The sequence below is a fragment of the Dendrobates tinctorius genome, unplaced genomic scaffold (genome assembly GCF_039654945.1).
Source record: "Dendrobates tinctorius isolate UK_male_01 unplaced genomic scaffold, ASM3965494v1 ptg000019l, whole genome shotgun sequence".
In the NCBI taxonomy this organism is placed as follows: domain Eukaryota; kingdom Metazoa; phylum Chordata; class Amphibia; order Anura; family Dendrobatidae; genus Dendrobates; species Dendrobates tinctorius.
The window spans coordinates 78,312,658-78,339,067 of record NW_027361687.1 but is presented as its reverse complement, the minus strand read 5'-3'; the positions used below and the strand labels follow the sequence as shown (position 1 = coordinate 78,339,067).

The 26,410-nt window shown below is 41.8% G+C and overlaps 1 protein-coding gene across 1 annotated transcript in view; it reads right to left on the bottom strand.

Annotated features, from left to right (window-relative positions):
* The window catches only part of LOC141083075 (receptor-interacting serine/threonine-protein kinase 3-like), a 30,369-nt gene extending 6,583 nt beyond the window's left edge, over positions 1 to 23,786 (bottom strand). Inside the window, exons 1-5 of the mRNA XM_073567246.1 lie at positions 23,563 to 23,786; positions 14,928 to 15,258; positions 9,158 to 9,297; positions 1,538 to 1,587; positions 1,257 to 1,415 (exon numbers count right to left, since the gene is read on the bottom strand). Coding sequence (XP_073423347.1) covers positions 1,257 to 1,415; positions 1,538 to 1,587; positions 9,158 to 9,297; positions 14,928 to 15,258; positions 23,563 to 23,696 — 814 coding nt within the window. The 5' untranslated portion in view covers positions 23,697 to 23,786. The remainder of the gene's footprint in view (positions 1 to 1,256; positions 1,416 to 1,537; positions 1,588 to 9,157; positions 9,298 to 14,927; positions 15,259 to 23,562) is intronic.
* Positions 23,787 to 26,410: the final 2,624 nt, after the last annotated feature.

Below are 26,410 nucleotides of genomic sequence, written 5' to 3'. Positions count from 1 at the left end.
ACCACCAAAAATTGCACTAAAAAATGATCTTCTAAAAGAACAGTAGACCTCTATAATGAGATGCAATATCCACCCTCTTTACCTCTGTTATGTAGGACAAGTTTGTTTTTACGCTCAATATTCCCATTAGATAGGAGAACTCATTGATATCAATGAATTACCCTGAAGATTTAAACTCGAAAGAGGAGGTCCAATGTTAAGCAAATATTGAAGTTGGTTGTTACTCTAAATTTAAGATGTTCTAACAGCTAATCACACCTTGACTTTGCAATAAAGTTATATGTCCAGTCAGTGTGATTCAGCATCCTGTAAATGGGGTTTCCCTCAGCACCAGTATATTTTTCCACGTCTTGACTACCTACTCAGTCTCGAAAACTCTTCATCCTTGGTACTTTGTCTTCTCAAAGCAAACCAATTCCCCAGATTCCTGTACCTCACAATATTGTTGAGTATTTGATGGCACATGATCACAATCCCATATGACAAGTTATTTATATCATATAGTACTGATCTGATGATCCAAACTGCACTCCTATGCATCATTTCCCGCTACTATGAGCAACTTCTTGTTTTGCTGAGTATATCTAAGATCAGGTTGTTAAATCTAAGTATTCCAAAAAAGAAGCCTGACGAAGGCTACCTTCAGAAATGAAAATCAATGCTCACCAAAATATGGGGGGACAAAGCAAAATTTTAAAAAAGGGGACCATTTATTTGATTAGTGCCATACTAGCAATTTTCCATGAATATCGGTAAGAATCACTAAGTAACAAAAAAAAAGACTACGAGAATTGAGACACATGTCAAACTTCAATCAAATACACCTCACTGTGTCTAGAAAAGGAAAGGTGATTTTCTCTACTCATGCGATGGACATTATTAGATTATGGACTGTACATGTCTAAGAATCTGCTTATGTTTAATAGTGTTTTATTTTGTTAAATTTGATTATTTATCCACAATACTGCTTGGAAAGCATCATTGGCTGAAACCAAGCACCCAGAACTCCTTATACTAATCCTCACTTTGGTTAGATTGTGCCTAACATGCCGATTTTGACCAGGTTAGCTCCTGCCCGCTGTATCTCTTGACCCAACTGTGCTACCTGAGAAAACTCCTTCCTTTGTTTTATTTTATTTTAGAACAAGACTAATGAACTAAACATGGGTAAAAAGACCATAGATATTATTAAGTCGTCTAAATTACACCCTAAAGTTTAGCTTGACAGTGTGGGTAAATTACATTTTCGGACTTACCATGGAAACTGGGTCGGTTCTCTGCATTTTGGTTCCAACATCTAATCATTAAATCTTTAGCTTCAGTCACCATTTTGACCTCACTGTACTCATCTACATCGCTAATTCTAGGTCTTTGACCTTCACCCACCAAGCGCCGGATATCAGCTGCATCTCTTCCTGTAATAGAGGGAGACAAATTAACTTGAAACCTGTTGTATATTGTGTCAACAAAAAAATAAAGGAATGAAGTATTTTCTATGAATGTGCTATGTTGTCTGAATCTGAATACTGGAACCTACCTTGGTATGGCTCTTCACATGAGAACAATGTCCACATTAAGATTCCGTAGCTGCAATTCAGAAAAAATAATAGATACATATCACATATTCATTATTAGTTATTAATAATGTCAGATGAACTTCTGTCTAACAGTACCTTGAAAAGTTATTGATACCCCATGAACTTTTCCACATTTTTTTCATGATACACCCACAAACTTAAATGTATGGGATTTTATGTGATACCAACACAAAAGTTGCAAGTGTTTGAGAAGTGTTATTGAAATGATAAAATTGTTTTCTAATTATCTTAAAAATATAAATTCGAAAACTATGACGTGCATTTGTATTAAGCCCCCCTGAGTCAATACCACCTTTTGCTTCAATTACTGCTGCAAGTCTTTTCAGGTCTGTCTCTACCAGCTTTGCACATCTAGAGACTAAAAATTTTGCCCATTCTTCTTTGCAAATGAACTCTAGCTCAGTGAGATTGGATAGAGAGCATAGCGTTTTACATTTAGCTCCACAAGTTCTACTTTTGTCTCATCTTACCAGAGCCCATTGTTCCTCATGCTTGCTGAGTCAGCCACACTGCTTTTTGCAAACTGGAAACTGGACTCCTTATGTCTTGTTATAAAAATTGCTTTATTCTTGCCTCTCTTCCATATATTCCATGTTTTTGGAGTGTACGACTAATACCACGTTCACATGTTTAGTATTGGCTCAGTATTTTACATCAGTATTTGTAAGCCAAAACCAGGAGTAGGAGAAAATGCAGAAGTGGTGAAAATGTTTCTATTATTCTTTTTCTCTGATTTTTCCATTTCTGATTTTGTCTTACAAATACTAGTTTAACACTAGGACTACTGGACTCGTGACCCCGACAAGAACTACTGAATGTAGTCATTGTGACTACTGACTTGTTTTCGTTTATTTTTAGAGTTTCATTTGTGGTTATTTATTAATAATTATATTTTTTTTAATGTATTATTATTGTGAGATCCAACAGTAATGCTTTGGAATGTTTTCGTTCTGATTTTTCATATTTTTCTACAGGAAATAACAAAAGTAAACAAAGTAAAACAATAATAATAGACGTTTTACAATCATTTATTATTAACCCCTTAGCGACAGAGCCAGTTTGCAGCTTAATGACCAGGCCAATTTTTACAATTCTGACCACTGTCCCTTTATGAGGTTATAACTCTGGAACGCTTTAATGGATCCCGCTGATTCTAAGACTGTTTTTTCGTGACATATTGTACTTCATGTTAGTGGTAAAATTTCTTCGATAAGTCTTGTATTTATTTATGAAAAAAATGGAAATATGGCGAAAATGTAGAAAATTTTGCAATTTTAAAACTTTAAATTTTTATGCCCTCAAATCAGAGAGATGTGTCACACAAATTTCTTAATAAATAACATTTCCCACATGTCTACTTTACATCAGCACAATTTTGGAAGCAAAATTTTTTTTGTTAGGAAGTTATAAGGGTTAAAAGTTGACCAGCGATTTCTCATTTTTACAACAAAATTTACAAAACCATTTTTTTAGGGACCACATCATATTTAAAGTCATTTTGAGGGGTGTACATGACAGAAAATACCCAAAATTGGCACCATTCTAAACACTAGACCCCTCAAGGTGCTCAAAACCACATTCAAGAAGTTTATTAACCCTTTAAGTGCTTCACAGGAACTAAAGCAATGTGGAAGGAAAAAATTAACATTTAACTTTTTTTTGCAAAAAATGTACTTCAGAACCAATTTTTTTTATTTTCAAAAGTGTTAAAAGAGAAAATCAACCACAAAATTTGTTGTACAATTTCTCCTGAATACGCCGATACTCTATATGTGGGGGTAAACCACTTTTTCAGCACACGGCAGAGCTCTCAAGGGATGGAGCGCCGTTTGACTTTTTCAACGCAGAATTGGCTGGAATTGAGATCGGATGCCATGTTGCGTTCGGAGAGCCCTTAATGTGCCTAAACAGTGGAAACCTCCAACAAGTGACCCCATTTTGGAAACTAGACCCATTAAGGAACTTATCTAGATGTGTGGTGAGCACTTTGAACCCCCAAGGGCTTCACAGAAGATTATAACGTAGAGCCGTGAAAATAAGAAATCTATTTTTTTCCACAAAAATGATCTTTTCGCCCCCAAATTTTTATTTTTTACAAGGGTAACAGGAGAAATCATACCCGCACAGTTGTTATGCGATTTGTCCTGAGTACGCCGATACCCCATATGTGGGGGGGAACCACTGTTTGGGTGCATGTGAGAGCTCGGAAGGGAAGGAGTGCCATTTTGGAATGCAGACTTTGATGGAATGGTCTGCAGGCATCATGTTGCGCTTGCAGAGCCCCTGATGGGCCTAAACAGTGGAAACCCCCCACAAGTGACCCCATTTTGGAAACTAGACCCATTAAGGAACTTATCTAGATGTGTGGTGAGCACTTTGAACCTTCAAGTGCTTCACAGAAGTTTATAACGTAGAGCCGTGAAAATAAAAAATCCATTTTTTTTCCACAAAAATGATCTTTTTTCCCCCAAATTTTTATTTTTACAAGGGTAACAGGAGAAATCATACCCGCACAGTTGTTATGCGATTTGTCCTGAGTACGCCGATACCCCATATGTGGGGGGGAACCACTGTTTGGGCGCATGGGAGAGCTCGGAAGGGAAGGAGTGCCATTTTGGAATGCAGACTTTGATGGAATGGTCTGCGGGCATCATGTTGCGCTTGCAGAGCCCCTGATGGGCCTAAACAGTGGAAACCCCCCACAAGTGACCCCATTTTGGAAATTAGACCCCCTAAGGAACTTATCTAGATGTGTGGTGAGCACTTTGAACCCCCAAGCGCTTCACAAAAGTTTATAAACGCAGAGCCGTGAAAATAAAAAGTCTTTTTTTATTTCCACAAAAGTGATTTTTTAGGCCCCAATTTTTAGACCCCCAAAGTTGGCAAATAGTGGAAACCCCTCAATTCTTGCTCCAACCCTAACCCCAACACACCCATAATCCTAATCCCAACCCTAACCCTAATCCCAACCCTAATCCCTAATCCTAATTCTAACCCTAATTCTAGTTCGCCCTAACCCTAATTCTAACCCTAGTCGTGACCCGAGCCCTAACCCTAGCCCAACCCTAGCACAACCCTAACCCTAACCCTAGCCTAACCCTAGCCCTAACCCTAGCCCAACCCTAACCCTAACCCTAGCCCAACCCTACCCCTAGCCCAATCCTAACCCTAGCCCAACCCTAACCTTAGCCCAACCCTACCCCTAGCCCAACCCTAACCCTAACCCTAGCCCAACCCTAACCCTAACCCTAGCCCTAGCCCTAACCCTAACCCTAGCCCTAACCCTACCCTACCCTAACCCTAACCCTAACCCTAATGGAAAACTGAAAAAAAAAATATTTTCTTTATTTCATTATATTGGCCTATATAAGGGAGTGATAAACGGGGGGGTTATGTACTATTTTTTTATTTTGATCACTATGATCGTTTATCATAGTGATCAAAATAATGAATGGAATCTGCGAGCCGGAGCCGGCAGATTCCCGGCGGGCGCACTGCGCATGCGCCCGCCATTTTCAAGATCGCGGTGCCCATCGGAGGATGCCGGCGGGACGTGGGACCACTGGGAGGGGACGAGGGCCACGGAGAGGTACCGGGGGGGGATCGGGGACCCTATTTCTCTCTCCTCTGATGTGCGATCACATCAGAGGAGAGAGAAATTAAATGTAAAATCGCGGCTTTTTTTTTGTTTTTGCGGTCGCCGTTATAGGGTTAATAACGGCGATCGCAAAAGCGGGGGTCGGTAAAAACCGACCGATTCATGTTCTCTGGGGTCTCGGCTACCCCTGGCAGCCGAGACCCCGGAGAAAATCCGACACTGGGGGGCGCTATTCACTTAAATCACAGCGCCGTGAATTAACGGCGCTGTGGTTTTAGTACCCCTAATTACCGCCGTTAAAAGGTGTATCGGCGGTCGTTAAGGGGTTAAAGTGCACACATATAAACAACAACTCAAGAACAACAAGCAGAGAAAATGACTACTAGGTCTGTCAGTGCTCCTTCTCCTCAGTACCTGAAGAAGGCCATTGGGTCGATACCGGTTGTACTTCATAATAAAGTTTTATTGAGATTCAGCTCAAATTCTACATTTTCCTTCTCCTCCTAAAAAGTACGGCATAATTGACCTTCTAAACATTTGTTGATTCACATTTCAGGCATAGTCTTTCATTTACGGCGGTACATTGCCCACACAAAGACTTACGGCAAGTCATACAATAGCCAACAGATCTATTATTTTTGCATTTTTCTTTTATCTGGCAAAATTTTTTTTGAAGCATCCCATCTGAAGATGTAGCAACTTGGGACATGCCACCCTTTCCCCTAGATATAACATAAGGACCACTCAAATCTGTAACAAGCTTTTGCAAAAATGCCTTGCGTGACATTTTTTTGGGGGTCATCTCCTTGTATACTATCCAAGCATTTATACCCGCTAAGTCTAAGGTATTTTCAAATGCGTGAACAGGCCATCTCCTAGTACATGTTCTTGTGGTGTATTTGCAGGGGGTCCTTTACAACTTTTGATTGCTAGGATCATTGTAAAACTACAACAGAAAATAGCAGTCCTGGACATATATACAGTATATATTCATATAACACAGCCTACAATGAGAATCACCAGTAACATATCCCTGCTGTTCTGTTCGCTATCACTATACAAATATAATGTTCGTTCATTTTTGACTGGACCTATAAAAGTCTTGATGTTTTAGCTAATTTATACATTTTTTCCCAGAATTTTACTGCATGTGAACATGGTTGATCATAAACAAAAGAAAAATGAAAAAAAACACGTAATTTTTATCGTTTTCGCGTCATAAACCATTACATTGCATTATTGCTATATTCATGCATATTGCCCATTTGCAGATAAACAAATATTCTTTCTAGCTGTAAACTATAACTAATAACATCAAGCCATATGCAAATATAGTTTTTCCCCCAAAAAAATTGCTGCTTCACACTATACAGTACAAAATAATCGAATAATATGACAATAAAATGTTGTATCTGCTATATACTTGTATGAGTTTTTTGAGCTCTTATGTCTGCATGTGTTCTCTTTGTCTCTTCAGCTGAACTGAAAGTAAACTTACTATCCAAACTACTGTCTACTGCTAGGACCAGAGAAAAACAACACCCTTCTTTAGCATAAGATAAGAGCCTACAGTATTACAAACAAGCTCTTTTCGGTTCAGCATTACACAGTAATAGAACCAGGTAACACAAGGAAAATGTGAAAAGTTGACATCTGAATTGAACTACATCTATATGAACATCAGGGTAAATAAGATACAGTGAAAAAATTATACACAAAACTTTACCGCAACATTTAGTGACAAAAGGACAGCAAAATATAGTAGGTAGTCAAAATGACTACCTTTAGTAGTTAAAGGTAAATTTTGAAAAAAGCGCAATTTTTTCACCAAAATTATTTATTGTCACAAAATCTTTTTTCACATCCTATTTGAGGAAAAGTCACCGAGTCTCAAGCCGGAATTCAGAAAAATATAGTCACAGAAGAGAAATAAAAAGTGCAAGTAGTCAAAATGACTAAACCAGTAGTCCTAGTGTTAAAGTACTGACCATTTGGTCTATAAGATGCGCCTTTTCTGGCACTTAGCCTCTCTATTCCCATTGCCCTGTAGCGGTGGCTAATGGGTTAATATTAGTGGGTTAATGTCACCTTGCTATTGGAAGGTGACATTAAGCCAATTAATAATGGAGAGGTGTCAATAAGACACAGATCCATTATTAACCCTAGAATAGGAAAGGATAAAAAAAAAATACACACACACTTTAATTAAAAATTATTCTAATGAAATAAACACACCAAGTTTTTGACCACATTTTTATTCATCTACTAGTCCAATAAAATAAACCATGGATCTGTAAAAAACAAGAAAATAAAAAACAACAATATCCTTACCTCTCCGCTGGTCAGTCAGATCCTCAGCTGCAATCCATCAGAAGGGGTTAACTGGTTTACAAAGGGGACCGGTCCTAATGCGACCGGCCCCTCTGTAAACCACTGCTGAATGAATTAATTCATCTCTGCGCAGCCTCCCCGGCTGACCGGAGATGAACTAATGAGCGTGGGAAAGTTTCTGCATTTTTTCCCATGCTCATCTGTTCACCGCAGGTCAGCCAGGGACGTCAGTGAGGCTGCTCGGAGTGACAATAGTCAGCGACAAATGCAATTACCATAGTATATTGTTGCTATCTATAAATTATAGGGGGACCCTACGCCATTTTGTTCATAGAAATAATCATTTATTAATTAAATACATGTCCATCAGAAGGGGTTAACTGGTTTACAAAGGGAAGTGGTGCTAATGCGACCGGCCCCTCTGTAAACCACTGCTGAATGAATTAATTCTATGTGTATACATGTATTATATCTTTTGCATTCTAACATGTCAGTGTGATTTTACTGTATAGCTGCATATGAATTACCGGCTTTTCTTCTATCTATCCATCTATCTATCTATCCATCTATCTATCTATGTTTTTGTCTATGGCTTGACAAAGACGGGTCACCGTTGAAACGTTGCCATCTGAGGATCAGTAAAGAATCCACTTTTTTCACATTTAATTTGAGTGCTGCCTATCTATCTATCTATCTATCTATCTATCTATCTATCTATCTATCTAGCTATTATAAATATATATATATATGTGTTTATGTCATGTATATATCTATGTATTTTATGTGTATACATATATTCTATCTATTCTTTCCTGAGCTGTCATTGTGATTTTACAATAGCCGGACATGAATTGTCGGCTTTTCAAAGGACACCGGTGCGTATAAATCGGACAGCAATCACATGGTGTGAGTGCTGTCCGATTTTTTATCGCACATACTGACTTGTATTGGCATGCTGCGATTTTTTTCTCAGTCCGATTTCAGCTGAGAAAAAATCGCAAATGAGATGTCAACGATTGAATAACTTTGGTCTGAGTGCAATCCGATTTTGTATCGGATTGCACTCGTCAGTTTTTATCTACAGTGAGAATGAGCCCTTAGTGTTCTATTTCATTGTAGTGTTAGTTTAGGTGGACGGCCATGTCTTGGTAGTTTTGAGGTTGCGACATACGCCTTTCATTTTTCGATGGTGGATTCAACAGTGCTCCATGAGATATTCAGAGCTTGGACTATTTTTTTATGTGGAAACGTTTACTGGGTATGAATACTTTTTCGAGGCACTTCTTCCTATACTTCCTATAGAATCCAATGAAAGGGGCATTTCAATATCTATTGACTTATTTTTGAAAATTTTGACATAAATGCTTATGATCCAGTGAGAAAAAATACAAAACCATTGGAGAGAGTGTAATGGTAAGAATTATTATTCTTGTCTCAAAAACTGAAAAATCTTTGACCCTAAGCATGTAAATGTACAAGAGAAAAACTATAAGGAAACATTTTAATGCTAAGTCGAGTTTTTAGTTTTTGTAAGCACCTCTTAAAGATGCCAAATGTGTAAATTTAATGTGAAAAAGCAAAGATTGAAAGGATGTGTTTTTTAACAGTCAGGAAATCATTGATCTCTCACCTGTAAACATCATAAGATTTAGTTGGACGATAATTGATGTCCTTCAGAGCTTCTGGTGCCATGTATGACCAGGTTCCAGCAAACGATGGAGTTGCAGAACTAGTAACCCCAACAATCTTGGACAATCCAAAATCTGTGATCTTAAGAAAAAAGATAAATTTACAAGCTGTATCCAACAGAAAATATTTGGTGCTAGGGTTAGTAAGGATTCCATATCCCAAATACTGATCATCAAGTGAGACATATCAAAACAATATGATATTATTTTTTGAGGATAGTTGTATTGAAATGGGAGCATTTTACGGGGGGTTTTTCTACCATTTTAAAAGTCTTATTTTGAGCTCTGATCTAGCCTTTTGATACTAGTGAGACTAAGGAGTGGCACAGGACATAGGCAGTTCTTCTTGGACAAAGACATTTAAAAACGTTGATCTCAAGATCACTGGTAAGGCTTGTCCAACTGTTTACAAAGAGGCTACAAAAGGGAATGTCAAAATGATTCAGTGGGCTCCAACTGAAACTATAACACATCTACTCTCTCATGTCCACCTGGGTCTAGACAACGAGGACCTACAGCAGATATGCAAGTTTACTTTTATTGTTTTTTAATGATGTCATGCTTCTTTTGATATTCTGTATGTTTAATATTACCTTGTATATACTGTATTTTTCAGATTATAAGAATCACTTTTTTCCCAAAAAATTTTGGGGGAAAATGGGTGTGTGTCTTATAATGCTTACAATACTCCCTCAGAGTAGCGGTCATATATCAGCCCCCAAGCTCAACCACCCACTTCCTTGACCATTTCTCGGCTTGGCTGTCGCACTTCATGTCCTCAGAACTAATAACCCTTATCCTGGGACACTTCAACATCCCCATTAACAGCCCAACTTCCACATCTGCATCCCAGCTTCTATCACTAACCACTTCTCTAGGCCTCTCACTGCTCTCAACCTCCGAGACACACAAAGACGGTAACACCCTTGACCTGGTCTTTGACCTTCTCTGTTCAATCTCCTACCTAGATAATTCACCTCTTCCCCTCTCTGACCACAACATTCTATTCTTCACTCTCACAAATCCTGGCCCATCCCAGCACACTCCTACCTATCACACATTCAGAAATCTACAAACCATTAACCCTCATACACTTTCAGATTCCCTACTGTTATGAATGAGTCACCGAGGAGGAAAAACAAAAACAAGCTAAGCCACAGAAAACCAGAGAGGTTGGTAAATAAGCGGATTGCAGACCCCTGATCCTATCCACACAACTAGCAGTAGCCGTGGAGCGTACCTACGATGATCCTAGACGCCTCATCACAGCCGGAGAACTGAATAAGCCTAACGCAAGAAAAGGGGAAATCTGGATGGAATGGACAAGGCAACTGTTAGGTGGATTCATAACTGGCTTAGTGATCGGACCCAAAGAGTGGTCGTAAATGGCTGCACATCCAGTTGGAAGAATGTCTCAAGTGGGGTACCGCAGGGCTCTGTCCTGGGCCCTGTATTGTTCAACATCTTTATCAACGATTTAGATGAAGGAATTGAGGGTAAACTGATTAAATTTGCTGATGACACAAAGCTAGGAGGGATAGCTAATACTAGAGAAGAGAGAGAGAGGATTCAAAAAGATTTAAATAAACTGGAGAAGTGGGCAGCAACTAACAGAATGGTTTTTAACAGGGAGAAATGCAAAGTACTACATCTGGGCAATAAAAATGGAAAAAGCATATATAGAATGGGAGGAATAGGGCTAAGTGACAGCACATGTGAAAAAGACTTGGGTATACTAATAGATCACAGACTGAATATGAGTCAACAGTGTGATGCAGCAGCAAAAAAGGCAAATGCAATTCTAGGATGTATTAACAGAAGCATACAGTCTAGATCACGTGAAGTCATTATTTCCCTCTACTCCTCTTTGGTCAGACCTCATCTGGAATATTGTGTCCAGTTTTGGGCACCACATTTTAAAAAAGACATCAACAAACTGGAGCAAGTTCAGAAAAGAGCGACCAGAATGGTGACCGGTCTGCAAACCCTGTCTTATGAGGAAAGGTTGCAGGATTTGGGAATGTTTAGTTTGCAAATGAGAAGACTGAGAGGAGACTTAATAGCTGTCTACAAATATCTAAAGGGCTGTCACATTGTAGAAGGATCAACTTTATTCTCATTTGCACAAGGAAAGACTAGAAGCAATGGGATGAAACTGAATGGGAGGAGACACAGATTAGATATTAGAAAAAACTTTTTGACAGTTAGAGTGATCAATGAGTGGAACAGGCTGCCACGAGAAGTGGTGAGTTCTCCTTCAATGGAAGTCTTCAAACAGAGGCTGGACAGACATCTGACTGGGATGATTTAGCGAATCCTGCTTTGAGCAGGGGGTTGGACCAGATGGCCCAGGAGGTCCCTTCCAACTCTACGATTCTATGATTCTATGATTCTATGACCTGCCCCAGAGCAGACCCCAAAGCAATAGACAGCCCCCAAACATGTATTGTCGGTGAGACAAGATGAAAACACAAACACAGATAGAAAAATAGGCTGAGCAAACGATGGGGCCCACACTAACTAGAAAGGACAGGAAAGGAAAGATGCTGTCTGCAATCACGCACAAAAACCCTGCCAAAAAATGTCCAACACTTTCTGATAACAAAAACCCTGAAGTCGCTAGACTTCAATTCCCTATATCAGCACTCTGGTATAGTCTGAAGACAGAGCAAAGAAGAGACAAATCTGATCAAGGACAAAAAGCAAACTGGCATAAACAGAGACATAAGAATGGAAATTCAGCACAGCCCCAGCGGGGGCTGGCTGACCACAAAAACCGAGTAAACCAGACCAAATCTCAAGTGAAAAATAGCAGAGCACACTTAGCTTGAGAAGGCAGGAACAGAACTGGAAACTAGAACCCCAGAGCAGGAAAATCACCAGCACAGAATTAGGGAGTCGGCTGTCTTAAATCCAGTCGGAGACTCCTGATGTCCAACCACAGTCCTCCTCAGGAGGCAGGTTTCTGCCATTTAGATCAGCTTCATTACCTACTGTCACCACCAGAGGGAGCCCGGATGGAGAACTCACGACTCCTCTGTCCACACAGCCAGCTCCACCACCCTCACTAGAAGCCAGAGGTAAACCAGAAAATGAGTTCACAACACCCTACACTCATCACTGTCCCCAATCTCCTCTTTTTCCTGCCCTGATCTTGCTGTACACCACTACAATGACACTCTCAGAAGCACCCTTGACCCAATAGCGTTCTTCACCATCACAACCTCCAAGCATAGAGTAAAACAGCCCTGGCTCACATCACAAACTCTATTTCTCCAGCGATGCTCTAGGAGTGCTGACGCTTATGGAGGAAAAGTCGCACACCAGAAGACTTCATCCACTTTAAATTTATGTTAAGAATCTATGACTCTGCCCTTCACCTCGCCAAACAGACCTACTACACCAACCTGATCTCCTTACTATCCAACAATCCCAAGAAACTTTTTGACACCTTTCACTCCCTCCTCATTCCAAAAAAACAAGCCCCTATTACAGACATTTGTGCTGATGACCTGGCCTCCCAGCCACCAGGTACCGTGACTCCCATCCCTCCCTGCATTTCCCCTGGCTCACTCTCCACATTTGATCCCATCACTGAAGACGAAGTCTCTCTCTCCAGTAGTCACTTCTCACCTTACTACAATCTTTAATCTCTTCCTATCCTCGGGCATTTTCCCATCCTCCTTCAAACACTTTATCTTTACTCCATTATTAAAGAAACCCGCTCTCGATCCATCCTGCACAAATAACTACAGACCAGTCTCCAATCTCCCCTTCATCGCTAAAATCTTGGAGTGCCTTGTCTACTCCTGCCTTACCCGTTACATCTCCACTCATTTACTCCTAGACCCTTCACAGTCAGGCTTCCGCCCCCTACATTTGACAGAAACTGCACTCATCAAAGTGACCTTCTGACAGCAAAATGTAATGGTGACCACTCTCTGCTCATTCTTCTTGACCTTTCTGCAGCTTTCTACACTGTTGACCCTTATCTCCTACTCTCTAGGCTCCAGTCACTAGGCATTAAACGGAACCTGTCACCCCCGCAGGCGTTTTTAAGTTAAAGAGCCACCTTGTGCAGCACTAATGCTGCATTCTGTCAAGGTGGGTCTTTTATTTAGGCTACCTTGCACCGCCGAAATAATCGATTTTTAAAATAGGTCAGACATACCTGATATTTGTCAGGGGGGCAGGCCTTTCCCCATCTGACAAAGATGCCTCACATACGTGAGTCATGTATTCCTGCATTGTGTCTCCACCTCCAAATCTTTATTTTCAAATCCTGGCGCCTGCGTTGGCTGTACTATGTATTCTTGGTTACCGTCACCCATCCTCTGTCATGACTTCGGCAGGCCTGAGATCCGGGCATGCGCAGTAGTTATCTGCGCCCGAGATTCCCAGCCCCGCAGTGTGAATAAACCATAAGCGACTGTGGGGCCGGATCTTTGGCCTGCCGGCGTCATGACAGAGGAGGGCGACGGTAACCAAGAATACATGTATGGTATGTCTGACCAATTTTAAAAACCATTATTTTGGCGGTGCAAGGTACCCTAAATAAAAGAGCCACCTTGACAGAATGCAGCATTAGTGCTGCACAAGGTGGCTCTTTTACTTAAAAAGGCCTGCGGGGGGTGACAGGCTCACTTTCAGGACACTGCCCTCTCCTGGTTCTCTTCCTATCTTTCTGATCGCTCCTTCAGTGTTTTGTTTGCTGGCTCCACTTCATCTCCGCTTCCTCTCACTGTTGAGGCACCTCAGGTTTCAGACCTTGGCCCTCTTCTCTCTACACGGCTCCAAATGGAGATGAGATTTCAACACTGAAATCTCATCTCCCGAGATCTTGGTGCCGATATCTCCATCTATGCAAGTGCCACCCCCGGTGGCCATTTTCCCGGAGTCCTCCTCACAGGAAACCATGGAGCTGCCGGGGCTCTGGCCTTTCACAAAATGTCGGCAGTGCCTCGGCAGCACCGGAGACTCCCGCAGCACAAGGCGACAGCGCCGGACACACCCGTAGCACTGCCGGGCAACAGCAGCACTGGAGACACCCGCAGCAGCACCACCGGACATCCACGTAGCACCGCGGGGCACCTGCAGCTTAATCGGGCAGCAGCGCCAGACACCCGCAGCAGCGCTGGACACCCACAGCAGCACCAGACACCCGCAGCGGTGTGCCGCACATCAGAACACCCCCTCTTCCCAGCCTGTGGCCTGCAGCAGCACCCCACTCCTACCTCCTCCAGCAGTGACCCTGGGACCCCACTTCACCGCAGCCACCACCCCCGGTAAGCAATAAGATGTATGGATTATAAGAAGTGCCACCATTTTATTAAAAAAAATTCCTATTTTTCTTCTCAAAATTTGGGGTGCATCTTATAATCCGAAGTGTCTTATAATCCGAAAAGTACAATATATCTATCCTTATTATATAGTTGAGTTTGTCTACACAACCACCTCCCTTTCTGGCAGAGCACAAGAGGCTTCTCAGGAGATTTGTTAACTGAGAATATGGAAAGTCTATCTATTTTCCCAAACCTTTGCAAATTTTATTATGTGTTTTAAGCTCAAAGAAACCAAGCATTTGAGGTGTATACTCAGCAATTTTCTAATTGGTTACTTGTATGAGTACTTCCAGTTCAGATGCATTAATTTGGCTAATGTATATTTTTCTATGCCAATAATGCTTTGTAGTTGAGTAATGACCTTAATTACCTGTACATCTAAGTGCTTGTCCAACAGTACATTGCTCGGTTTCAGGTCTCGATGGATGATTGGTGGGTCAAGGCTGTGGAGGCAGTTCATACCCAGAGCCACCTGGTGAAAAATTTGAAACCTCAAGGCCCAGGGGACTTCAGGGATTTTCTCAAAGAGCGACAGTAAAGAGCCATTAGGCATGTACTTCATGACCAGTCCATATTCAGGAAGATCATCTTCAGGATTCCCATACACACCAATAAGTTGGAGTATGTGAGGGTTGCTGCTCGCCTTCTGCATTATGCATTGTTCCTTTTTTAGATCCTTTATAAGTTTATTCCAATTGGACCTGGATAAAAGCAAATAGTGCATATAGTAATACATATTGGAATTGTACAATTATACTTTCATTATGATCGCTGCCCCAAAATCAAACCCCTGTCTGTAAGTGAGTAGTAATGCAAATAATGAGGGCTTTCTAGCTCAGTTCAGTAGCTGTGCATGCCTCCTTCTCCATTACAGCTGATGCAGAAACAGAGGAAGGGGCTGACATAGCTATTGACCGGAGCCAAATAGCCATCCCTTAAACAAAGGGTCATATGCCGACATGTCTATAGATTGTTTTTTACATCGTTCACGTGGTGTAAAGAACATGTTAATGTCTTTCCACAGGTCATTGCAAATCATCAATACCATTGAAACTCTACAACATTAAAATTGTAGAAAAAAGTAAAGGAATGAAGAATAGTGATAAGAAAATCTTGAAATATTTGGATTTGGGAAAATCGGCACGAATAATTTCTAATATCCATGTATTCATACTGAATAACGAATCCAATGCAAGACAATGGGAAAGCCGAATATTTTTCTGCTGGACCCAACAATCAGGTATGGGGGCAGGAGAAAAAAGTTGAAATGGGTGGAAAAGAGCTAAAACTAAATGGGAACAGCATGAAGAAGATGCCTGTGTGCCTTTCTGACTCACATATGGTACAGTGGGTATGGAAAGTATTCAGAGCCCTTTCAATTTTTCACGCTTTGTTTCATTGCAGCCATTTGGTAAATGTAAAAAGAGTTCATTTTTATTTCTCATTAATGTACACTCTGCACTCCATCTTGACTGAAAAAAACAGAAATGTAGAAATTTTTGCAAATTTATTAAAAAAGAAAAACTGAAATATCACGGACCGCAGCCTTTTATCATAAATTTCCCTGAGTCTGCTGTTGGTGTGTCTCATAAAGGCGATGTAAAAAAATCCCCATAAAAATATATTTGTTTAAAAAATAGCATATCTTTATCTAGCAGTTGTGCGGCTGCTGCAATCCGGGTACCGGTAATCTTACGTGACAATTTAGCAGGGGCAATAATCTTCATTACTCTGCATTTGGGGTGTGTCAGCAATGCAATCTAAAAAAAATCCTAATTTTCTATTGGTTTGAAAAATAATCTATCTATATCTAGCAGTTGTGCGACTTGTGCAAGGTATGTAAAGATATGCAAATGTGACTATTTACCTGAAATTTACGTCAGTCTGCTGTTGCCGTGAATAAACAAGCTATGATCTCCAAAAAAATAGCCACACATTGCTAGATACAGTGAATTTGTACATAAGACCTTTCTAAGGGTACTTGTAAAAAATAAAGCCAGTATTTTTGTTTCATAAGCATAACACATTCAAGATGAGAAAGGGTGATGTTAAGAGACATGGATGGGGTGGTGCCCGCCAAGGCTGTGTGACAGATCAGAAGGTGACTGTATCTCGATATAGGTTCCTGTTAAAATTTGGTCAGCGCGCTACACCACTAACGATTTCAGAGAAGTCAGAGAAGTGCGAAGATGTTGTGGGTTGATTGGCAGACAAAGGCTGCGGTGTGTTGACTAGCAGCACCACAAAGTCTTCCACATGGTCCTGTCTCAGTAGCCAAGAGGCTTGACCTCTGAATCCTCAACCTGATCCTCCTTCCTCACACCATCAAGAGTCCCAGGAGACATATGACCTCAATGCTAGCAACTCTAGGAACTATTTACGTTTCCTTGTAATTTGTCAGGCCTCTCAACGTGCACCATTAAAGAGGGTCATGAGGAGGTGGAATGCACTGATGCCCAAACATTTGAGCACCCAAGGCCAGGAGAAAGCCATGCTGGGGAAGGTCAATTCATGTCTGAAGAGGTGGAGGATAACCATGACACACAGTTGCCTTTAGGTCAGCCTCAAATCGCAACTCAGATTGAGGAATTGAAGACGAAGTGGTCGATGATGAGGCCACTGATCCAACCTGGCATGCAGAGTGCAGAAAGGGATGGATCTGTAGCAAGAAAACAAGCATGAAGAGGTTGTGGTTTGACCAGAGGTAGAACTCGGTCAACTGTTCTTCTGAGCCCCTCCCACTCGGCTAGATAACAGGCCAAGGGTGCATTGTTCCACTGTTATGGCAGTTTTTTCTGACATTCCTTCAGATAAAACAACTGTAATTTGCAGCATCTGCCTAACCAAGCTAAGAACACTGCCAACCTGAGCACCACCAGCAAAAGCACATGGCAGCCAAGCACCTCAGTAGGTGGGCAGAATGCCTGGGTACTAAATCTGTGTCTGAGGATGAAACCACTGCCCCTTCCCCTGTGTTACGGTCTTCTGAATCTGCTTACCATGAAGCAGACGCTGATGCCTCCTGCCCACAACCAGCGGTTGAACACACACAACAGTCAGCAACCACATCCAGTTCATTGTCCCAACGCAGAGTTCAGTTGTCTCTGCCCCATACATTTACCAGAAAACAGAAATATCCAGCCACCCACCCACAGGTCCAAATACTAAACAGTCACATTGCCAGGTTTCTAGCCCTGGAAATGTTGCCGTTTTGACTTGTGGGAAGTGAGTCTTTCTGCGACCTCTTGGCGGTGGCAGCCCCATGTTTCTCGATTCCCAGTCGACACTTTTTCCCGGTGGGTGTGCCGTCCCCGCGTTACATAAGCATGCGTTACACAATATCAGCCATGCTCTGGCCAACGCATAGGGAAGGGGCACCTAACAACAGACATATGGACAAGTTCTTGTGGACAGGGATGATACGTTTCCCTGATGGCACACTGGGTTAACCTGGTGGAGTCTGGGACAGAGTCTGGCTGGGACATCACACATCTTACACACACTGTGATGTGATATGTAATGTGGGTATCATTTGTGTATATTTATATTTTATGCATTTCCATAGTGTTCTCTTGTTGCCCTGTATCATTCTGTGTATTCCCCATATTGTCTAGAGTCTCAATTACCTTCCAAAAGTCTGATAATTGAATTACCTCACTTACTGTCTGCAGCCTGACTGTATCTATGCCTCTTGATGACCCCCTGTGGTGCCTTAATCCCCAAAGCACCTTTTTCAGATCTGGGAGGCCTGAAAACCGCCCCAGCCTGTCTGACTAACCCTGAACAGAAGGAGGGTGCTGGGGAAGACAGGAGCTGCTCAAGTCAAACCCTGTGTGGTGATGATCGTGTGAAGACGGCACGTCAGAGAGAAGGGGAAGCATATGGACCCATTTTATCCTCTGTCTGCTGGATTTTTGGACTCTTATCTCCTTGGACATTCATCCTGTTACTGAACTGCATTCGTGTTCTGGACTATTGTATCCTCAGCGTGATGGATTGTTTATGGACCTTTTAGTTTTGCCTGTAATAAACGTCTTGGGATTGTTCACGCTTCCCTCACTCTGTTGATTGTGTGGTATCGGAGAAGGACCCCGTGACACACACCAAGAATAGGGGGCCCAACTTCCATCAGGGTATCAGTGTCCTCGTATTCCACTTCCTATCTCTCCTCCTCCTTGTCATCCTCAGCAGAATTAGCCTAACCGTCACTCCCCAGCTGTGAAATCTGCAGCACTGCCTTGACGAAGTGGCAGCACGCTCTGCTGAAGCTCAATTGTTTAGGTGATAAAGCTCACAACGCAGCCAAAGAACAGACCAATCCGTGGCTCTCCCTGCTGAACCTCCAACCAGGTCTGGTTGTGTGTGATAATGAGTGTAACTTGGTGGCGGTTTTAAAGCTCAGCAAGCTGGTACACGATCCAAGCATGGCCCACGTACTGAACTTGGTTGTAAAGCATTTTTTTAAAACATACCCTGACTTATCTGACCTTCTTGCCAAGGTACGCCGTTTTCGAAAGTCATCTCAGACATTCAATGGTCTAACTTCGCTGCAGCAGCTCTTTTAATTTGCCTCATCAAAGACTGATTTGTGACCTGTCCACACGCTTTAATTTGACCTTCCATATGTTGGCAAACAGAGGGCAGTCTCTCAATTCCAGATTCTCAATGCCCATCAAAGTAACACTCATCCCCCACACATCACAACTGCAGAGTGGGTGTGGATTGCTGACCTATGTGAGGTTTTTCAAAACTTTGAGTACTGCACCAAGATGGTGAACGCTGATGAGGCTATTATGAGTGTAACTATCCTGCTTCTATGTCTATTAAAACGTTCGCTGCAGAATCTGAAAGAGGAGGCTTTGAATGCCAGAGCACAACCTCACACAGTATTCTCAGGCCACACTGGGTGATAATGAGGAATAGGAGGAGGAGGAGCAGCAGGAGGAACATGAATTTTTGCTCTGCGCTACAGCAGGGACTCCCAATCCTAGCTTCATGCCTGCCCAGCATGGATGGCCTGAAGAGGAGGAGGAAGAGGCTATGTGTCGTGAGGAAGAGAGAATGGTTATTGTTCTTCCTGGTGAGGACACTGAACGATGACTGTTTGTAGCCTGCCACACATGGCAGAGTTCATGTCCAGATGCCATTCCTAAGACCCTCGCATGAAAGAGATTTTGTCCACTGTCAGGAAAAGGGGTGTGACACACGGCTATCACAGGGGGCTTATCTTAGTTATCCCACCACTGCCCAATGTGAAGAAAAACAAGCAAGCTAGTCTCAACCTATCAATTTACCGCATGGGGGCTTATTTTAGTTATCCCACCGCTGCCAACAATGAGTTATAAAATTCTGGGATTTATGTATATCCCACTTTCCAGTTCCGCTTTGGAACTTGCAGCTCTCTGGCACCCCCTTTACCCTCAGGTCAGTCAGGGAACTGCACCTAGGATAATTAGTCGCCAGACGGGCTACTTGTGCAATGGCTATTAGGCCCGCCGCAGCGAGGGAATTATAAAGGCTCTGGTCTCAGCCAGGTAATCAGCTTATAAAACCCCTTCTGTCACTGCCAGCTAGACCACCTAACCGAGAGCACACTTCGCTACCACCAGCTTCCGATTTCTCTATCAATATTTAAATTAATAAAAGGGTACGAAGGCAACCCAAATTAGTAGCGTAATTACTTCAGGCACGTAAAAGTTCGGTGTAGAACATGGAGACGCAAATAATAATTTTATATTTTACTCACAAAACATAGGCAGTGCTTACAGAAGAAATAACAAGATTTTACAATATGAGACAATTAAATTATGTACACAGCAATTACAAATAAAAAGAGGATTAACAGAAGAAAAGAGGCACTCACATGTTACTTAGATCATTTCAGGCAAAACCATGCTGGTGGGAGGAGCCAGAATTTGGAAAAACACAGGGTAAATAGTCCCCGTCGAAGAACATCCAGGATATGTAGTTTTTATTTTTCTATCACAACCTCACATTGCTTTATGACCAAATGATTAGATTCTCATTATTGTCTATGAGAAGTCCTCACATGGTGGAAAGACAAAGTGGCTCCCTGCTGGGAGGAGGGAAATCACTCACTGGTATCTCAGGTTACACTGAGTGTGTGTGCAGGCTGGGGGGACGCAAGGGGGTGGACAGTGTCAGGCTGTGAGTGAGCAGAAATTTGCAGGCATGACAGGCAAAAGGGAAAAGAACAGGGGGGTCAACCCTCACCACTGGCATAGCAGAGTTCATTATGTGAATAGCAGATTCTGGAATGGTCTGGAAGGTGTGATAATAGGAAAAAATACATGACACTTTACATTATCGTTATATCAACCATTATATCCACCATGAAATTCTGGCTGTGCACCTTTCTTGACCCACCATAAAAGGCGAAATTTGCTTCTCTAATGTCGGAGGCAGGTTTCACAGCCCCTGCTAGCCCTATGAAAATGTGAAGCGAGGGCCGCATAATGATGAGATGGTGGTGGACGTGGTGCTGGCGGGCAAAGACCAAAATTCAAAAGGGCATGTTTAAAATATCAATGTAAAGTAATGGGGAATATGTATTCCACTATCTTCCTAACTATTTGGCATGAGGGAGGGACCTCCCAAATGTAGGTGTGAGAGCTCTCCCAAATGTATGATATAGGGCCACCTGAGGGCCCTTACCAAACTCAGGTTTCATGGCACCTGCTGGCACTCTGCAAATTGTAAGCGAGGGCCGCATAATAACATGATGGTGGACATGGTGGTGGTGTGGTGGTGGGCGAAGCCCAAAATTCAAATGGACATGTTTTAAATTGCATTATAAATTGATAGGGAATATGTATTCCACTATTTGCTAACTATTTTGCATGAGGGAGGGACCTCTCAAATGTAGGAGTGAGATCCCTCATAAATGTTAATGGAAAAACTAAAGCCAAAACGCTCTGTGAGAACATATTCTAAAGGGGATATATAATTTTTTTTTATTTTATTTTTATTTAGCGTTATATGCATGTATTTATGAAGGAAAAAATGTTTCTTAGCATTTTTCCCTTTAAAAATAATTTTGGTTTGGTTTAGTAGGTCTTTTTAAAAATCCGTAAAACCGGCACAATAGTCTGACATTATTCCCAGATACAGTGGGTACGGAAAGTATGCAGACCCCTTTACATTTTTCGCTCTTTGTTTCATGTGGTCCCCGGACACCATATTTAAGATATCTATGCGGTCATACACACCAGCACCATATTGCAGCAACCTCATTAATATTATTATTCTCAGATTCCACTGGTGAGTACTATCTGACTATGTCCACAGGTTTAATGTTATGCATTGTACTACATGGTGAAAGTTTTTGCCTTAGACACCGGAGTTTTGCCCCCATAATTGATAATCTCTTTACTACTAATTTATATAAAATGACAATTGAATGTAGGGGTATTTATATGAATGTCTCTTATGAACGTTTAAATTGGATAAAATCCTAGTTTGTTTGCACTCTATTATTTAGTCCTGCCCTACACTCTGGCCTCTCTTTTCACCCACGGATTTAATCACACTTTACCCAAATAAAATTTACCCATGTATTCTTTTGTGATTTTTTGGATTGTTATCAATTTGTGTAAATCAATAAACTTTAATAATTTTTGGCATATTTGGACTCCGTTTTCTCCTTGTCTGCCAGTCCTCAGGATCATTGTAGGTTTCACCTCGGCGATTGGTAAGTTATCCTCCATCCTGCATATAGGGGGATACTTTCAGAATTGAGAATACCCCTTTAACTCTGATTCTGGCCTTTGCAGCTATATATTTTTGTTTAACCATTACCTCACTGTACAATGATAGCATAGTGAAGGAAGGGGTTAAAAGAGGACCTGTCACCTCTCCTCTGTTTCCATAGATTTCCCATGAGAAAAAAAAAACTCTTTTGAAATATGGATTTCTTTTAGTAATTCTGTGTTGTCAGATGGCATAAAGATGTGCCCTTACGGTAGGGGTAACGGTAGTACCGAGATGTCAACTTATTAATACATTTCCAGGAGGAACGACGGAGGAACAAAATAAAAGTTTTGAAAAGAAAAATGTCTCAGAATTGATATTTGTTAGTTTTCACTTTCAGAAGAGCAGTGTACGGAATATGAACGATGCCCTGAAGGCACAATGCAAAAGCAGCATTCCTTCTTTCAAGCACTTTTTGCCATGTGTTTTTTCTCATCTCTTCCCTCATGCTCGAAAGTGAAAGTATCTTGTGCCAGCGCCTTTCTTCTTCCTGAAAACCCAAAAACAGCTTGTAAAAAAGCAATGCTCCGCCCTATTTCAGGCAGGAATTTCCTGTTATTGCACAAGGTCAAGCGCTTCTCCACACAGTCTTCACAGATGTAGCAGAGCTGAGTTTGCACCAGTAACACAGCAGTCGTGATGCCGGAAATCATACAATACATTGTCTTTTCTGAAGATTACCAGCACAGTCATATGTTTTCCTCTCTGCATGGCAATGCCAACACAGTGCTTTTTGAGTTTTTCAAAGGCGACGTACTTTTCAAGCTGAAACAGAAATTCTTTTTGGCAGGATGGTAGGTGAAGGCTGGAGGAGTTTATTCTTTTCACTAGAGCGATTTTGAAGATTTTTGGTGTAAGTTTTACTTTCTGAGTTTATGGAGTAGAAAATATTCCAAGAGTGTGAGCACATAAGGTCTTTTTCAGGTGCTGTAGTCCAGAATCTACCTGAAAAAGCACTGCGAAACCACGGCAAAAAAAAGTCATAGTGCACAGCAATGTGAAAATGATATCACTATTCATATATTCTGGCTTATGTCACTTCTGGTAACCACTTCAAGGTTTTGTGATCGTTGGCTATCACCATTCACCATCCTTTATGCATGTAACATAAGGGAAGAGTTCAACAGATCCGAAGAAGACTACGGTTAGTCCCGATTCCATTATTAGATGTGGCCACCAAACAGTAATGATTAATATCCATGATACAAGACAGTAGTAATATTAATGTTACCCACCTTCGTGAGCCCTGGACCATCTTTAGCGCTACTTCCATGTTCAGCCTCTTACTCCATCCTCGATATACAACTCCAAACCCCCCGGCACCCACCAGCTGCCACCGCTCCACATCTCCAGTTGGTAGAAGATGCATCTTACATGAGTCTGGAGGATGTGTCACCCGCACGAGAGCACAACGTGTCTGATTCTGTGACGGAGCCTCTCTGGGTTTTCCAACCCTCTTATTGTGTAAGATGTCATAATGAAAGTGGCAGCTGCCGAGTAATGAACTGTGTGCAACAAAGTAGTGATAACCTGGGAAATCCCAGGAATTTTCCCATCTCCTGTTTAGTCCTGTCTGCTCATTGGGATCATAATAATAACTGAAGGGATATAATTAACCTCTTAAGCACCAGGCAATTTTCAGTTTTTTTCGTTTTCATTTTTTCGTCCCCTTATTCCAAGAGCGATTACTTTTTTTTATTTTCCGTCGAAACAGCTATTTTAAGGCTGGAGCTACACTAGCGATTTCAAAGTCAGTCCAATTTTGTTCCCGCAATTTTAACATGAGCTTTTACATTTTACATAGAGCAATTCTCTAAGTCATTTTCACATCGTTTTCATAGGAAATATTTGTCAAAACCCAATATATATATATTGTGAGGGCTTGTCACGCTCGGTAGAAGCTTTCAGGTAGACTCAGGAGCATGTACAAATAAAACACCAGTGGGTTTATTGTGTGCAGCATAAACAGTGGTGTTGAAAACAAAACACAACCCTCCGGGCACGACAGAAAAACAAAACAAAAATGATAGCATATAGTCCTCCTTGGTGTGGGGTCCTCCCGCACACTGTTAGGGAAAACCACTCCCAGTCCTTAATTCTGTGGGAAGTACAGCCTCTCCCCACAGCACCACACGAACACTTAACCACAGGTCCAGGTATATTATCACATGGGTTGGTCACGTGATCGTAACTTCACTGCAGACCCTCAAACATCTGCAGGTCCTGCAGGGAAGAAGGGTATGGTGAGCACCCTCCCTCCCACACTGCAGGTACTCACATAAAACCAGCCCATTAAACTCTGTACATGGCTTCTCCGCACATAGTGTGCTGGAAACACAAAGCACTCCAGTTTCATATCACTGACCACTGCATGCGTAGTGACAACGTACCTCTCTTCCTTTACAAAGCCAGTACAGTCATGGCCAAAAGTTTTGAGAATGACACAAATATTAATTTTTACAAAGTCTACTGCTTCATTTTTTCTAATGGCAATTTGCATATACTCCAGAATGTTATAAAGAGTGATCAGCTTAACAGCAATTACTTGCAAAGTCAATATTTGCCTAGAAAATGAACTTTATCCCCCAAAACACATTTCAACATCATTGCAGCCCTGCCTTAAAAGGACCAGCTAACATCGTTTCAGTGATTGCTCCATTAACACAGGTGTGGGTGTTGATGAGGACAGGGCTGGAGATCAATCTGTCATGATTAAGTAAGAATGACACCACTGGACACTTTAAAAGGAGGCTGGTGCTTGGCATCATTGTTTCTCTTCTGTTAACCATGGTTATCTCTTAAGAAACACGTGCAGTCATCATTGCACTGCACAAAAATGGCCTAACAGGGAAGAGTATTGCAGCTAGAAAGATTGCACCTCAGTCAACAATCTATCGCATCATCAAGAACTTCAAGGAGAGAGGTTCCCTTGTTGCCAAAAAGGCTCCAGGGCGCCCAAGAAAGACCAGCCGGCACCAGGACCGTCTCTTAAAAGTGTTTCAGCTGCGGGATCGGGCTACCAGCAGTGCAGAGCTTGCTCAGAAATGGCAGCAGGCAGGTGTGAGTGCATTTTCTCTGATGAATCCCCTTTTCGATTGTTTGGGACATCTGGAAAACGGCTTATTCGGAGAAGACCAGGTGAGCACTACCACCAGTCTTGTCTCATGCCAACTGTCAAGCATCCTGAAACCATTCATGTGTGGGGTTGCTTCTCAGCCAAGGGAATGGGCTCTCTCTCAGTCTTGCCTAAAAACACAGCCATGAATAAAGAATGGTACCAGAATGTCCTCCCAGAGCAACTTCTCCCAACCGTCCAAGAGCAGTTTGGCGATCAACAATGCCTTTTTCAACATGATGGAGCACCTTGCCATAAAGCAAAGGTGATAACTAAATGGCTCAGGGAACAAAACATAGAGATTTTGGGACCATGGCCGGAAACTCCCCAGATCTTAATCCCATTGAGAACTTGTGGTCAATCATCAAGAGACGGGTGGACAAACAAAAACCTTCAAATTCAGACAAAATAAAAGCATTGATTTTGCAAGAATGGACTGCTATCAGTTAGGATTTGATCCAGAAGTTGATTGAGAGCATGCCAGGGAGAATTGCAGAGGTCCTGAAGAAGAAGGGTCAACACTGCAAATAGAGTTGAGGAACTTTTGTTTTTTTATGGTCGAGTTTCGTTTCGTGAAACCCGACTTTTCCAAAAGTCGGGTCGAGCAAGATCGGCCGATTATAGGGAAAAGTCGGGGTCGTCCCGAAACACGAAACCCAATGTAAGTCAATGGGGAACAAAAGTCGGCAGTGAGAGGAGGACAGGAAACACACCTACAGTGCTCATTTGAATGCCAAAAGCATCAATTCTTCTTACTTAAGCTGGTCAACCTTAATTAACTTTATAATACAAGTTACGCACTGAAAAATGGGGGTTATTTGGCTAAAGTTGTGGGGGGGGGTAGGGCTGGCTCCAGGTTTTCATGTGCCCTGGGCGAAAGAGCGCCCCTTTAACACATACCACAACTCATCATGCTCCGATACGGCAGAGAAATAGCGGTATAGTACAATGAAAAATACTTCACTTTT